At 41.6% G+C, this 16,098-nt stretch overlaps 1 protein-coding gene across 2 annotated transcripts in view; it reads right to left on the reverse strand.

Moving 5' to 3' along the window:
• Positions 1-16,098, reverse strand: part of LOC126248326 (uncharacterized) — a 241,071-nt gene that overhangs the window by 29,418 nt on the left and 195,555 nt on the right. For both annotated transcript variants that reach the window (XM_049949217.1, XM_049949218.1), the window contains 2 exons: positions 13,499-13,593; positions 2,383-2,511 (listed from right to left, as the gene is read on the reverse strand). In XM_049949217.1, coding sequence (XP_049805174.1) covers positions 2,383-2,499 — 117 coding nt within the window. In that variant the 5' untranslated portion in view covers positions 2,500-2,511; positions 13,499-13,593. The remainder of the gene's footprint in view (positions 1-2,382; positions 2,512-13,498; positions 13,594-16,098) is intronic.

Consider the following 16,098-nt stretch of genomic DNA (forward strand, 5'->3'; position numbering starts at 1 on the left):
GTAGGTGTACTGTGGGGCAGCGTTTAATATTCCTACCTGATAATACAGATGCCTACAATATGTAAGTGTGTGAACTTCACGTATAATTCCAGTTGCTTTCTTTCTTGCAACGAACAGTTTGTGGCTAAGTGAGGAGTTCCCCCCAGAATAACACCCGTAGGACATCAGTGAATGAAAATGTGCAAAATGTAAACTTACTAATTTCTAAGTCCTTAAATTTAGCAATTACTCTTCCGGTAAAAGTAGCTGAATCTAAACGTTTCAGAAGGTCTACTTCTCGTATACACTGAGGTGACAAAAAGTCGTGGGATACCTCCTAATACCGTGTCAGACCTCCTATTGCCCAGCGTAGTCCAGCAACTCGACGTGGCATTGACTCAACAAGTTGTTGGAAGTCCCCTGCAGAAATGTTGAGCCACGCTGCCTCCACCGCCGTCCAGACTGGCGAAAGTTTTACCGGCGCAGGATTTTGTGTACGAACTGACCTCTCGATTATGTCCCATAAATATTCGATGGGATTCATGTCGGGCGATCTGGTTGGACAAATCATTCGCTCAAATTGTCCAGAACGTTCTTCAGTCCAATCGCAAACAACTGTGGCCCAGTAACATAGCGCATTGTCATCCGCAAAAATTCCATCTTTGGGAGCGAGAAGTCTATGATTGGCTGCAGCTGGTCTCAAGTAGCCGAACACAACCATTTCCAGCCAATTATCGATTCAGCTGGACCAGAGGATCCAGTACATTCCATGTAAACACAACCCACATCATTACGAAGCCACCACCAGCTTCCACAATGCCTTGTTGAGAACGTGGGTCTATTACTTCCTGGGGTCCGCGCCACACTCAGACTGTACCCTCAGCTCTTACCAGGTGAAATACGTCCTACATTTATTTCTGCGATTATTTCACGCAGTGTTGCTTGTCTGTTAGCACTGACAACTCTATGCAATCACCGCTGTTCTCGGTCGTTAAGTGAAGGCTGTCGGCAACTGCGTTGTCATTGGTGAGAGGCAATGACTGAAACTTGGTGTTATTGGCACACTCTTGACACTGTAGATCTCGGAATATTGAATTCCCGAACAACTTCCAAAATGGAATGTCCCACGTGTCTAGCTCCAACTGTCATTTCGCGTTCAAAGTCTGTTAGTTCCCGTCGTGAAGCCACAATCACGTCAGGCACCTTTTCACATGAATTACCTTAGTACAGATGACAGCTCCGCCATGTGTGTATGTGCATGTCTCTATCCCATGACATTTGTCACCTCAGTGTATGTGCCTTTTCCATTTAAGGTTTCTTCTCTTGATGCATGGGAGAAAATAATAGCTATACTTTTGTTTATGTGGTGTTCTGCAGCTTGCAAATACTGAAAATTTGTCACGTTGCTATGTGGGGTGTATAATAATAGCGAAATCTGACGCATGAGAAAGTATACGACAGTTGAAGCAGAAACGTTCCATATATTCCATCACGCAATTTGTTGTGGAAAATTCTGGCTCATTCATAAGAAACCGCGACATTCGTTCAGTGAACACTAGACGGGAAAACGATATATATTTGTACAACATTTTCTTAAGCATTGTACAGAAAGATTTGAACTGTTCAGCAGGTTTCATTAGCAATTGGTTTCCAGCAGAACTGAAAAAAGTAGAATGATAAACCCCAAACCAAGGTTTCCTTGTGGTTCTCTCTTACTGCTCTGTAAATTAACTCCTGGCAACTTTATTCTGCAATAGGAATATGCTATTTATTCGTATTCTCTCTTACAGTTTTTTGTGTTTTATTAACTGTGTCGTTTGTAATTTTTTTTAATCCACAATCTGTAAACTACGTCCGACTCGTTTCAGGACCAAGTAACTGTGGGTCGCTTTTGTCCCGCAGAATCTGGCAGATAAAAAAATAATAATAAATAAATACATATTTGATAGGCTAACGGAAATTTTAAAATAAGGCTCGTAGAAAGTTTAGATTCATCAATACCGCGCAACTGACATGAATCCTGTTTTTTACTTACTTTAGATGAGGAAAAAATATTTCCTTTACATCCTCTCTGTAAACACATACTTTCAAGTACTGAATCTTTGAAACAAAGTCTTTTCTTTTCAGAATGACGCTGAGTTTGCCTTTGGACAAACTGAGCGAAGCCGTTGAGCTGCCCTCTTCCATAGAACGAACGGACGCAATACCGTAGCATTTTCGAGTCCTTGGGACATAGCGGAGAGAACATTGCAATTTCCGTACAATATTTAAGATAAAATGTAATACTTCCGTTATGTGTGTTCTTTTCTTTGATTCAGTGCCTTTATGTTGCCAAACGTGAGTACTTAATGATAACAACATGAGGAATTGTACACTGCTAAGAATTTTGAACAGTGTTCTTACCCTGATTCGTGCACCCATAGGCGGCACATCGGGGACGGGAACTTCGAAGCTGAAGACGCAGTCCTTAATACTCGGCCCCGGGCTCTCGATGCTCACTTGCCGACACAGCTTGTTCATTCTGGATATGCTCTGCAAAGAGAAAAAATGTTCGTGAGAAACACTAGTAGCTAAGTCGTAATTAACTCCAGGAACCACATGAGGAAGAACTTTACCGCGGCAAAGCCGAGTTTCGAAAAGGCCCAGTCTCTCAGAAGACGAAATGGAGTCTTTGAACTGGCCGACATTTGGTTAACTGAGTGTCTGAAGCTGCGGAAGACACAGCCGGCCGCTGTGACAGAGTAGTTCTAGGCGCTTCAGTCCGGAACCGCGCTGCTGCTACGGTCGCCGGTTCGAGTTCTGCCTCGGGCATGGATGTGTGTGATGTCCTTAGGTTAGTTAGGTTTAAGTAGTTCTAAGTCTAGGGGACTGACGACCTCAGATGTTAAGTCCCATACTGCTCAGAGCAATTTGCTGCGGAAGACACACACTTGCCGGCTGCCCTCTCTTTTGAGACGCTGATTCCAAATCGGCTGATGGCACGTGACTTCATCTTGAGGGAAAGTGGCGTATTTTACTTGTTTGCGGAACACTAGACCGACTGAGTTTCTGACATTTAGAGAACGACGGAAAAGGATCATTTTCATATTTGACTTAAACAAGTACTTTGTTTTAGTGTTTGTTAATCCATATTTTTTGTAATCACAATAATTATATAACATTATAATTAATAATTACTTATTTATTTCAGCAACACAATATCTTACACATTTTTTGTTGCTAATGCCTAAAAGTTTCATAAACTGTAGATTTTCATTTATTAACTATTTGTACAACCTTCTGGATACATTTAGTATACTTGGTCCATATTATCATCGCATGTTTTCTACACACGGGTTTGTATTACTTTTCACTCAAGTCATTGGAATCTGCCGGACACACTTAGCACAGGTGATTTATTTTTTTTAAGGCTCACATTTTGCGCACGCGGCTTTGTGGCACTATACGCAATTTCCGCTGGTCTTGTTGCCTTTTCAGAGGCTGATTTGGCAATTCCTCCGCTTTCTAAGTGATTTCTGTCCCATATCCTCTTCCTCTGCCTGGTGTTCTTGCTCTTTCGTTCCCCTGAGTTCATTCGCCAGCTGAAGTATGAACTTCTTCCTTTCCATTTTTTTGTTCGATATTTGTTGCAGGTGATCCATGCATTTATTGCCTCCATGTCCACGAAGTTGTAGAAGACATGCATTGGTCATCTCCTACATGCAACCCTTGTAGTATATTCACGGATCATTTGATCAATCACATCCACCTCATACTTTCTCGCTTATAGAATGTTATGGTTTCAGGTTTCTTCTTTCCTTCATTGTTTATTGCTACTTCAACATGCAGTGTCTCAGAAGAATGACATTTTTATTCTTCTTTCCTTGGTATACAGTTATGGTGCAGTTTTTGTTGCCACTGAGGTGCAGGATGGTGGTGGAGCATATTTCAGCATTGGGCTTCCTTACTTCAACGGACATGACCTGACGGATCTTGTTCATTGTACCAACTAATGAAGTTTTCTTTTTTTTTTTTGACATTTTAGGAAGTTGAAGAGACGCAAAAATGCCCGTCGTCACATTTCTTCCTTGATTTACAAATGGCTCCATGAGACCCAGGGCGACGTGCTCTCCAAGTGGTTGCTTCTCTCTATGCGTGTCCTCTTTGCCGAGATACGGGAAAGCATTACATATATACTTTGTCGTTGCATCAACAGTCGACCAGTGTTTGATACTATATTTGTCTGGTTTGTTGGACGTGAGCTGAGTGAACCTGCATCTTGTTTTGCTTCGAAATAATTGCTCTTCAATGGCTATATTTTTTCCATGGCGGTAAGAAGGAATATCCTACTGTTTACAGAGAACTTTCCACAAATTTTAGGTACAAGAGCGAATTTGTTGGCTACCAGGCTTTCGGCTCGGGTTAATTTTTCATCGAAACGGAAAAATCTGAGTAATTCCTGAAAACTGTCCATTGGCACAACGTCCTTCATAAAAATAGGCCGTAAGAGTGCGACCAGAGATCATCCATAGTTATACCTTTCGTACAAATGACACGCCGAGCATACGTGATGCTGGACACGATATAAACTGCGATTGACTGGAATTTACACGTGGCAATTTGCAACAATGAGCAGCAACCTCTCTGCATGACTGCTGCCGCTTCATTGCTGGAAATTTACATATATTCAGAAGAAAAATTACATTTGAGTCAAATTGACCCCTTCCGCCGTTCTAGGTATACCGAATGAAATGTTGAAGAAAAAATAAATATTTTGTAAATCCTAATACATCATAAATAAGAGAAAAATTAGGAAAAGTCATATGATTTCATTACGAAGTAAATAAACTGGATATGACAAAGAAAAAAGTATGACAGGGGTCATTTTGCCCACTTGCGCCGTTCTAGTGTTAAATTTACGCGTTTGTATCGAAACTAGGTTCAAACTAGTTGCGGTCATGTGTTAAGGACTATATTAGATCACCTTAGACGTGACACTTGTCCGGAACATCTAATAAACTCAAACGTAGAAATAAGATTTTTGATAAGCTCTGTGGCACTAGCTGGGATACTCTTCGAGTACCGGCGCTCGGATTGTTGCACTCAACAGTAAGGTACTGTGCGTCTGTCTGTCTGCCTGTCTGTCTGTCTGTCTGTCTGGCTTAGTAGTCCGTATGTGAAAAAGATAGATGCACTACTTAAATAATCCGTGCACATAGTTAGTGGGTCAATACCATCTGTCCCACATACTGGTTACCTATTGAATGATGTATTCTCCGTGCAGCGAAAAACATTGAGATCATGACAAGCAACTCTTATAATGGCCAGGATTGTTACTGAAGATAAATTCAGTATCATCAATGAATGAAAACTGTGCTCCACAATGCTGGAAACTGACCTGCATACAGCAGAAAACCTCTGAATTTGACAAACCTTGGGCAATTTGGACTGCTCTGAACGGCATCCGAATGGGTCATGAAAGACTGGCAGACACTCGCCACAAGAGGGGAAATCTTCATAATCTTCATCACAATATTGTCACTCTGGTGCTGAACGACAGATAATTACTCATATTGTATGAACATGTCCTGCACGTGCCTACAAGGGTCTTTTCGAAGATTTCCTGACAGTGACGAGGGGAGTGTTAAGCTATGTAAACCACCTCGATATTCGGCAGTAAATATTGTCATTTGTATCGTATTATGCTGGAGAGCTATGTTGAAGTGTTATGTAGTAGTTTAGTAATATTTGTATATGTATAGCTATTCTTTTGATTAAAAAACTCTTAATTTATGCCATACGGAAATGATAATAATAATAACAATAACAAGAAGAAGAAGTATAAGAAGGAGGAGGAGGAAGAGACAGTGATCAGCGTGATTTCCAAAATTTTCGTTTTAAATACTAGGAATTCGTATTGCTAATATGGAGTATGATTTCTTTTGTTGGTATACGTAGCTTTTAATCTCTGACGGCGGGTTACGTTCTATTTTCCGTAAAGGAAATTCTTTGTGAGTAGATTGCACTCAAATGTGATTCCGTCCATAGTTTTAGAAACAATATCGTACCTTGTACAGTCACCAGTCAGAGAATTTGAGAGACTCCGAATTTTTCTCTATGTTCTTTGTTTCCGTAATTAATTTAAGCTTACCGCAGCAGGAAAATTAACTTCAAAATAAAGGTGCACTAGTAGCTCGAATCAGGTGTACGCCAGAGAGATGAATTAGAAACAGTGGACAATATCCAATAGTGGTGTGATTATTTCTGCCATCGCCTGCTTGATTAGGTAATTCGACACTTCATCATGTCCAGCAGGCTTTTTTGTCTTAAACATTTTTATAACCTTTGTCACCTCCTCTTTAGATACTGGTTTCAGGAACACTGAGTAACTTGGCTTATCTTTCACTGTGATCTGGTGACTTCCTTGGTTATTACACTCGTCCGAGATTTTCTGCTGTATCTGTGTAGCCATTATTCAAGGCATCGGCAATTTCTGTTTCATCTGTAATGATTGTATTATTCATTTTCATGGTTTCTATTTCATTTGTTTTCATTTTTTGTTGATTTTGAAATAATCTCATTAATTGATTTGGGTTTTTCTTGTCTTATCAACTATTTGTACTACTTTTGGTGCTGTTCGCAGGTTTCAATATTTTCCCTCTGTTTCATTTCTCTTAAGGTAGCCTTCAGTTCTATTATTTCCTTCGAGATCCACTGCTTGTTTTGGATAATTTTTCTTTTCCTCTTGGCGTTTCGAAATGCTATATTGAAGTAATGTGTTAAGATTTCTTGAAAAACATCGTAATTTCCATCAGTTATCTGAGCCTGAAGAGTGTCTGCCCACTGCTTTTTTCTCAACATTACTTTAAATATATCGGTATTTTATTGGTTTAAAAGCCTAATATCTCTTTCTACATGTTTATCTTTTGTTTGTGAGTTTACATTTCCATATACTTCTCACAGCCATCCAACATGATCAGAAAGTTGAACCTTTGTTGTATATGCACTGCTATCTATATTAGTGATAATATTATCAATAACTGACTCAGTTTTCAAAGTTACTCTTTTAGGTTTCATTACAGCTTCCTAGTACTATATTAGCAGCTCCTCAAATTTTTGTTTTCTTTGTCTCTCTCTTCCCACATCAATATTTAAAACATCATATGTAACACAATCTTTCTTTTTTCTAGTGGACTGGACATTATTTTGAGGAAAGTATTTATTTTGTCACGTGATGATCGGTGCACACGGAGTACTCTTAACTCACTGTACGCAATACCTGTAACTTCAAAATATTTTCCTTTACTTTTGGGTTAATGTTTGTATGTTATCACTAAAAAATGGTTCAAATGGCTCTGAGCACTATGGGACTCAACTGCTGAGGTCATTAGTCCCCTAGAACTTAGAACTAGTTAAACCTAACTAACCTAAGGACATCACAAACATCCATGCCCGAGGCAGGATTCGAACCTGCGACCGTAGCGGTCTTGCGGTTCCAGACTGCAGCGCCTTTAACCGCACGGCCACTTCGGCCGGCTATGTTATCACTGTAGAACGAAAATTAGAACAGCTGCGACGGATCACTTTCGCACTTGCGTACACGTAAATTTAGCACAAGATGATGCAACGTTTCTGGCAAGCGAGGGCTGAATTCTCAAATGTGTCGCTGCCATCGGTTATGGGTATGCGCGACAGTTAACTGACGATATCTACAAATTGCATCAGTTAGTTTCTGTCATCCGGGAGATCACTCTACCCCAACGTCATGTATGTAGCTTCTATAATGTGAACATATCTAGGATAGCATTTTCGGAGATGGATGAACGTACACTATGTGATCAAAAGTATCCGGACACCCCAACACCTTACGTTTTTCATATTAGGTGCATTGTGCTGCCACTTACTGCCAGATACTCCATATCAGCTACCTCAGTAGTCATTAGACATCGTGAGAGAGCAGAATGGAGCGCTCCGCGGAACTCACGGACTTGAAACGTGGTCAGGTGATTGGGTGTCACTTGTGTCATACGTCTGTACGCGAGATTTCCTCACTCCCAAACATCACTAGGTCCACTGTTTCCGATATTATAGTGAAGTGGAAACGTGAAGGGACACGTACACTACAAAAGCGTACAGGCTGACCTCGTCTGTTGACTGACAGAGACCGACGACAGTTGAAGAGGGTCGTTGGGTTGTTTGGGGAAGGAGACCAGACAGCGAGGTCATCGGTCTCATCGGATTAGGGAAGGAAGTCGGCCGTGCCCTTTCAAAGGAACCATCCCGGCATTTGCCTGGAGCGATTTAGGGAAATCACGGAAAACCTAAATCAGGATGGCCAGACGCGGGATTGAACCGTCGTCCTCCCGAATGCGAGTCCAGTCTCTTAACCACTGCGCCACCTCGCTCGGTGAAGAGGGTCGTAATGTGTAATAGGCAGACATCTATTAAGACCATCACGCAGGAATTCCAAATTGCATCAGGACCCACTGCAAGTACTATAACAGTTAGGCGGGAGGTGAGAAAACTTGGATTTCATGGTCGAGCGGCTGCTCGTAGGCCACACGTCACGCCAGTAAATGCCAAACGACACTGCACTTATTGTAAGGAGCGTAAACATTTGACGATTGAAAAGTGGAAAACGTTGTGTGGAGTGACGAATCACGGTACACAATGTGGCGATACGATGGCAGGGTGTGCGTATAACGAATGCCAGCGTGTGTAGTTCCAACAGTAAAATTCGGAGGCGATGGTGGTGTGGTGTGGTCGTGTTTTTCATGGACGAGGCTTGCAACCCTTGATGTTTTGCGGTGGCACTATCACAGCACAGGCCTACATTGATGTTTTAAGCACCTTCTTGCTTCCCACTGTTGAAGAGCAATTCGGGGATGGCTATTGCAAAAAATGGTTCAAATGGCTCTGAGCACTATGGGACTCAACTGCTGTGGTCATAAGTCCCCTAGAACTTAGAACTACTTAAACCTAACTAACCTAAGGACATCACATACATCCATGCCAGAGGCAGGATTCGAACCTGCGACCGTAGCGGTCGCGCGGTTCCGGACTGTAGCGCCTAGAACCGCTTGGCCACTCTGGCCGGCTGACGGCTATTGCATCTTTCAACACGATCGGGTACCTGTTCATAATGCACGGCCCGTAGCGGAGTGGTTACACAACAATAACATCCCTGTAATGGACTGGCCTGCACAGACTTCTGAACTGAATCCTATAGAACACCTCTGGGATATTTTGGAACGCTGACTTCACGCCAGGCCTCACCGACCGACATCGGTGCAGCACTCCGTGAAGAATGGGCTGCCATTCCCCAAGAAAGCTTCCAGCACCTGACTGAACGTATGCCTGAGAGAGTGGAAGCTGTCATCAAGGCTAAGTGTGGACCAACACCACATTGAATTCCAGCATTACCGATGGAGGGCGCCACGAACTTTTAAGTCATTTTCAGCCAGGTGTCCGGATACCTTTGATCACATAGTGTAACTCATCGTATGCACAAAAAAGGCACAATCGGTTTTACTTTCAAAACGTAATACGAGGGCCGTTCAGAAAGTAACCTCCGGTTGATTTAAAAAAATACACCAAGTTAAATAAAAATATTTTAATATATACATCTTACAACTACATCTTTGCACTATTTTTCTACATAGTCTCCATAGCGATTGAGGCACTTATCGTATCTCTTCACAAGCTTTGAAATTCCTTCTGCATAAAAATCACCCGCTTGTGCCTGGAGCCAGCCTGTGACCGCATCTTTGAGCTCTTCGTCGTCATCAAACCGCTGTGACCCGAGCCATTTCTTCAAATGCATGAAGAGGTGATAATCACTTGGCGCCAGGTCTGGGCTGTAAGGTGGATGGTTGATAACGTCCCACTTGAAAGACGCAAGAAGGGCCGTTGTTCTGCGAGCAGAGTGAGGACGGGCGTTATCGTGCAAAAAAACGATACCGGAAGTCAGCATACCACGGCGTTAGTTCTGTATAGCCCGTCGCAACTTTTTTATTGTTTCACAGTACACGTCTTGATTAATGGTTGTACCACGTTCCATGAATTCAACCAACAACACCCCTTTGGCATCCCAAAACACCGTTGCCATTAGTTTTCTGGCTGAAAAATCTTGCGAGGCTTTTCTTGGTTTGGTAGGCGAATTTGAATGTGCCCACATCTTTGATTGTTCTTTTGTCTCAGGGTTCACGTACTTAATCCAGGTTTCGTCACCGGTCACGATTCTGTTTAACAATGGTTCTCCTTCGTCCTCATAACGTGACAGAAAGTCTAATGCAGAGGCCATTCTTTGAGTTTTGTGGTGGTCGGTAAGAATTTTGGGCACCCATCGTGCACAGAACTTACGGTAACCCAATCTTGCTGTCACTATCTCGTACAAGAGAGTCTTAGAAATCTGTGGAAAACCAGTAGACAACTCCGACATTGAGAAACGTCGATTTTCACGAACTTTTGCATCAACTGTCTGAACGAGTTCGTCAGTCATCAATGATGGTCTGCCACTCCTCTCTTCATCATGAACGTTTTCTCGTCCACTTTTAAATAAACGTACCCATTCACGGACAACTCCTTCACTCATAACTCTTGGTCCGTACACGGCAAAAAGCTCACGATGAATAGCTGCTGCAGAATATCCTTTGGCTGTAAAAAACCTTATGACAGCACGCACTTCACATTTGGCGGGGTTTTCTATTGCAGCACACATTTCAAACTGCCACAAAAACTAAACTAGCGCAAGTACGACGTTCACTCGACCACGGCTTGATGCCGACTGACCTGTTGAGTGCGTGAACGCACAGATGGCGTCGCTACTCCCCCCACAACCCGCACTGTGACCAATCGGAGGTTACTTTCTGAACCGCCCTCGTATATCTTTAGAAGATACTTTAAGCATGTAAGCGTAGGCTTCCGCGGCCGTTGTCTTCTTCAATAAAATTCTTCCGGGTATCAGATCGCATCGTCATAATTTAAAAAACGCCAACGTTTCGGCCAGCGTTGCAGCTAGCCTTCATCAGGGCCTTACGTTAACTGCTAAATGAACACACTTGGTTCCTTAAATAGCTGCACGTCTCCTCCAATGGGGTGGATTAATATAAAGACCAATAGAAAACAGCTATTTCAACCAATGACAGATAATAAAGGAAACACCAATAAAGCATACCTTTCACCCCTCCTCCTCCTCCTTTTACAGCCAATCAAGTAACGACACGGTTTTCTCGTGCAGCTATTTAAGGAACCAAGTGTGTTCATTTAGCAGTTAACGTAAGACCCTGATGAAGGCTAGCTGCAACGCTGGCCGAAACGTTGGCGTTTTTTAAATTATGACGATGCGGTCTGATACCCGGAAGAATTTTATTGAAGATACTTTAAGCATATTTAAAACTATCCTTTACACCGAAGTGACCCAAGTTATGGATAGCGATATGTAAATATACAGATGTTGGCGGTATCGCATACACAACGTATAAAAGCGCAGTGCATTGGTGGAGCTGCCAATCCTTACGACCGTGGTTTCACTGCACCGCCTCGCCCGTTTTATGATTTGAAGAAAGCATCCCTGGACACCTACATACCACATAGCTTTCTTCACCATGGTAAAATAAAAGAAACTGGTATTTGATTATCATATGGAGCAACATTAAATAGGACAGTAAGGAAGGCAATAAGTATGCCACACAGCGATCTCTGGTTTATGGAATATGGAAGGACATGCACATGTGCCTCGCGCTGAAGGCTGAGCCAAGTGGTGAAATGTGGAAAGACCAGGATCCAATTCCCTCTCGGGCAAAATCAATGAGAAGCAACAACGCTACGTGGAATCGAAAATTTGCGCACGGAAACAAGCAGTAGTACATTAGCCGTGAGCGAAACTGTTGTTTCATTTCGTACTCCCAGTGATGATCGTAAACTGAGCTGTTAGTGTGCAGGCGTCAAGCTAACTTGACTACTATTCTACGTCGTTAATGGTTGGTTGGTTGGGGGGGGGGGGGGGGGACCAAACAGCGATGTCATCGGTCCCATCGGATTAGGGAAGGATTGGGAAGAAAGTCGACCGCTCCGTTTCAAAGGAAACATCCCAACGTTAGCCTGAGGCGAGTTAGGGAAATCACGGAAAACCTAAATCTGGATGTCCGGACGCGGGTTTGAACGGTCGTCCTCCCGAATGCGAGTCCAGTGTGCTAACCACTACGCCACCTCGCTCGGTCTGTCGTTAATGCATTACACGCGTAACAACCAATCAAGTTTCAACGATTAACCATTTCTAGTGTTTTACATAATCTTTTTCTGTAGTGTTTCCAGAGATGAGGATTTTGTAGCAGTAAAAATCTGTTAATCTGGTCAAAAAATTTTAGTTCCTGCGTCACCTAAAGTGAAAAACAAGATTTAAATTTAAATCTATACTATGGAAATATCTGTAAAACCAAAGGAGACTGTTGTATTAAGCAGTATAGCTCAGTATCAGAATTAAGTAACAGCTTTAAACAGTGACGAAGTCGTGAAAATTATTGTTGCGTTCTGGAGTATACGGGTCTTGCTGAAATTCGTAGTCGTCTGCTTCGTGAGGCTTCGTATTAGTATCTTACAAAGCTCAGAAGTTATTTGCTGTAAGTGGATTGTTAGCCTCGTCGACGTATGCGCAATCAGTGGTATAAGAAAGTTATCATTGCTCCTAGAGATGGATGGTCGTATTACATGTATGAAGTGTGTAAATGACTAGAAGTTCCCGTTCGTGGACCAGTTAGTAAAAATGTGTAGCTCATATGATAAGTAGGAAGAAAGATTAAGGTTTCAAGTCTAATTCAAGTCGTCGTCGATAGGTACACAAAAGTACAAAACAGCCAAATGTTCACCTAGATAGAGGTTTACGAACACTTAAAAACTGATACGAAGTGTGGACAGCAAGTTAGGTTCCATAATATCTAACAATATAACTTTCATCTAGACTGATACGTCTTCGCAAATTAGCAAAGAACCTCAGAAATCTTAGAAACTCTCTGTAGGAATTCATAAACATATCTTGTTTCAGTTATATATGGTAGCTGGTTTCATACATCTTTCAGTGTAACGTTCTACTACCAGAGCAGCTAACATATATATTTGGTTTCTGAACTTGGGAGCACGTAGTCACGAGCTTAGCTTCCTGCCCAACGTTTCTCTACTGCTGACATTGTCAGAGTCTTTGGAACAGGCCGCTCATGTTATCTATGTTTACTATCTCTCTGTATGATTACTTCGACCACTTATCTCATAGATAACCTGATAAAAACTGAATTACTTATTCGTACGGCTATCTCTAGCAACAAAATGTTTAAAGTAGGGCTAACTGTGTTTCGAAGCAGTTAGCGTTGAGAAATTTGAACAGCTATCTCCGCAGCCTCCAACGAGTCTTCTGCAGTTGAAGACAAAATATTACGCAGAATATTATGCCTAAGCCCGTGACCCTGTTCCCAAATCCATATGTCACCAAGGAATCAAGCATCGGCCGTAAAAATCTGCCTGGTATAAACAGATATATTCAACTTACCTCTCACAATCAAATACGGCACACCAAAACGGTGCTGATGTTCCAGATCTCACTTTTCGTTCTCTCGCATATGCAAGTGATGAGTATATCAGCAGCTGAAACAAAGTACAGGAAACACGTATTACCTTAGAGCAAATAACAGCATGAGAAGATACATTTTCATATGCTAAAATAGGAAGGTTATAATAGTTTAACTATGAGAGCCGTAACGATATCAAACTGGGTGATGTAGCAACCTGTGAACTAGTGGCTTGGAGAAAAGACATGAAATATGGAGAAACTAAAATATAAATCAGGAAACTTATTGTCTTACGAATATTTTCAGTACCTGGAAAGAAGCAATTTTCTAGTATTTTTTCGCGTGAGCTTAGTACCGAAGAATCATTTTCATACTGTAGCTAAATGTGAATCAAAACTGTTCAATAGAACAGCTCACAAACTGCTCAACACATCTGAGTAAATTGGAAAGATTGTTTTTTTTCGTTATTTCGATATTAACTATAATATGATTCATTTATTCCAATGTAGATATTGAATCGTGTGATGAGACGATACGGTGAACGACTGGCTTCGTGGGTTGGGAGAAACTGGATTCATTTATCGGGCCGACCATCCTTCAGTTTTTTGCGGTTTCACTGAACAACTATAGGCTAATGACATGGTGGTTCCATCAATAATACCATTGTGACTGACTCCTTCGCCAAACCTTGAAGAGCTAAATGTGTTCCGTCTCCGCCTCTTTGTACATAGGACTGTAAGGACTAACGAAAGTTAATAACCAAAAGAAAATCAGGTTCTGATAGTGAAGTGAATGGCACACCAACAGAAGAGATTGCGAAGGTAAGAATACTCGCGATAATTATGTATTCACTTTCGTGTAAATGGTCCCAGAAAATTGTTAGTGATGTGGCCATGGAATCACCAAACATTCGTAAGTCACTGAGGATTTAAGGTTTGGCCATGAACTAGATTCGCTAGCACACGGGACCACCGCGAATTTGTAGCCGAAGAAAAAAATATTCCTATCATTTTGAATGCTGAAACTTTTGAAGAGGAAGGAGAAAAACAAGAGCGCAATGTCCGCATTTGGAAGAAATGGCATGGAGGTAATTACACATGGAGAGGTAGATCACAAACGGATGGAGAACGAATTCGGGTGTATGCAGGTGGAAGCTTCCTGAAATTCGAAGCCATTTTGACTATTTTTCGACCGTGACTGTTCCAAGAAATATGTAAAGGTTTTTGAAATTACCGCTACCAGTCACAAACTTTGTTAACTATTGTATTACTTATTAATATGTAATACAGTATTAATAAGTAATACAATATTAATAAGTAATACAATAATTAACAAAGTTTGTGACTGGTAGTGGTAATTTAGAAAACCTTTACATATTTCCTGAAATTCGCCAGAAATTTATTTGGGGGCATAGCTGGAAACCGGAATCAGAACGCCTAACAGAAGTTTGATCTCCATACCCACTGTCTTCCCGACTGCGTTACCTCTATAAGTATCATAGTAGGGCCGTTCTTGATAAAGCACTCCGGTGCCAAAGCCAACCTTGAGATTGTGAGCTGCCTACGTTACATAACTAACATGGGTGTAAACGCAACTCCACACGACACCTTTAGGAGGCACTAAGAAGTAACTTGACAACAGGTTTATCAGAAAATGACAAATTCCATTCATGACTCATGTTCTTACGTAAAACTGTTGCTGAAGAAGAAATGAATAATTCCTAGTACTGAGTTGACAATGTACTAGGAACATAAGTTACCCACAAATTTATAGATATTCAGATAAGTAGTAGTTTTGATGCGGCTTCAAAGTAGTTCCGGGTCAATCTTCAAGATTCAAAATGGTTCTAATGGCTCTGAGCGCTATGGGACTTAACATCTGAGGTCATCAGTCCGCTACAACTTAGAACTACTTAAACCTAACTAACCTAAGGACATCACACGCATCCATGTCCGAGGCAGGGTTCGAACCTGCGACCGTAGCGGTCGCACGGTTCCAGACTGAAGCGCCTAGAACCGAACGGCCACTTCGACGGCGAAGTCGACATAAAAGACCAATTTCATGTGTATTTATTTATTTCTGCCTTGACGCTCGGTTTCCATGTGACATCAATATTCGAACTTCTGTGAGATTTCTGAATCTGTCTTATAAAATCAAAACAAAATTGGATTTTACGGTGGCATATAGTGTTATGTCATTTCGACACGTAACGAAAACTGTTTTCTTCAAAAATTGTGAATCATCGGACGACGCCTGCGGTGCACTACAGATTAATAGGAAGGCTTAATAACAAAACCCACCAGTTATGGAGGACAGAGATCAGTATACAAGTAGTTTGTTCAAAATAATTGTATCTTGTTAATTTATTTATTAAGCAATGTTTCACTGAACTGTATTGTTTCGTATTTCAAAACGTCCGTTTGTAATACGGCAGGTAACAGTTACAGCATCCTATAATCATCAGAAAAATTCTTTGTCGAGAAATGTTTGAAATCGAATGTGATCTTCGTCATAGGTCTTTCACCATGCTTGAAAACTTTAAGTTTCGTGTAGTTGCTGGTCTTCTGGCGATCTGTCATGT

This window comes from Schistocerca nitens, chromosome 3, assembly GCF_023898315.1.
Source record: "Schistocerca nitens isolate TAMUIC-IGC-003100 chromosome 3, iqSchNite1.1, whole genome shotgun sequence".
Classification (NCBI taxonomy): Eukaryota; Metazoa; Arthropoda; class Insecta; order Orthoptera; family Acrididae; genus Schistocerca; species Schistocerca nitens.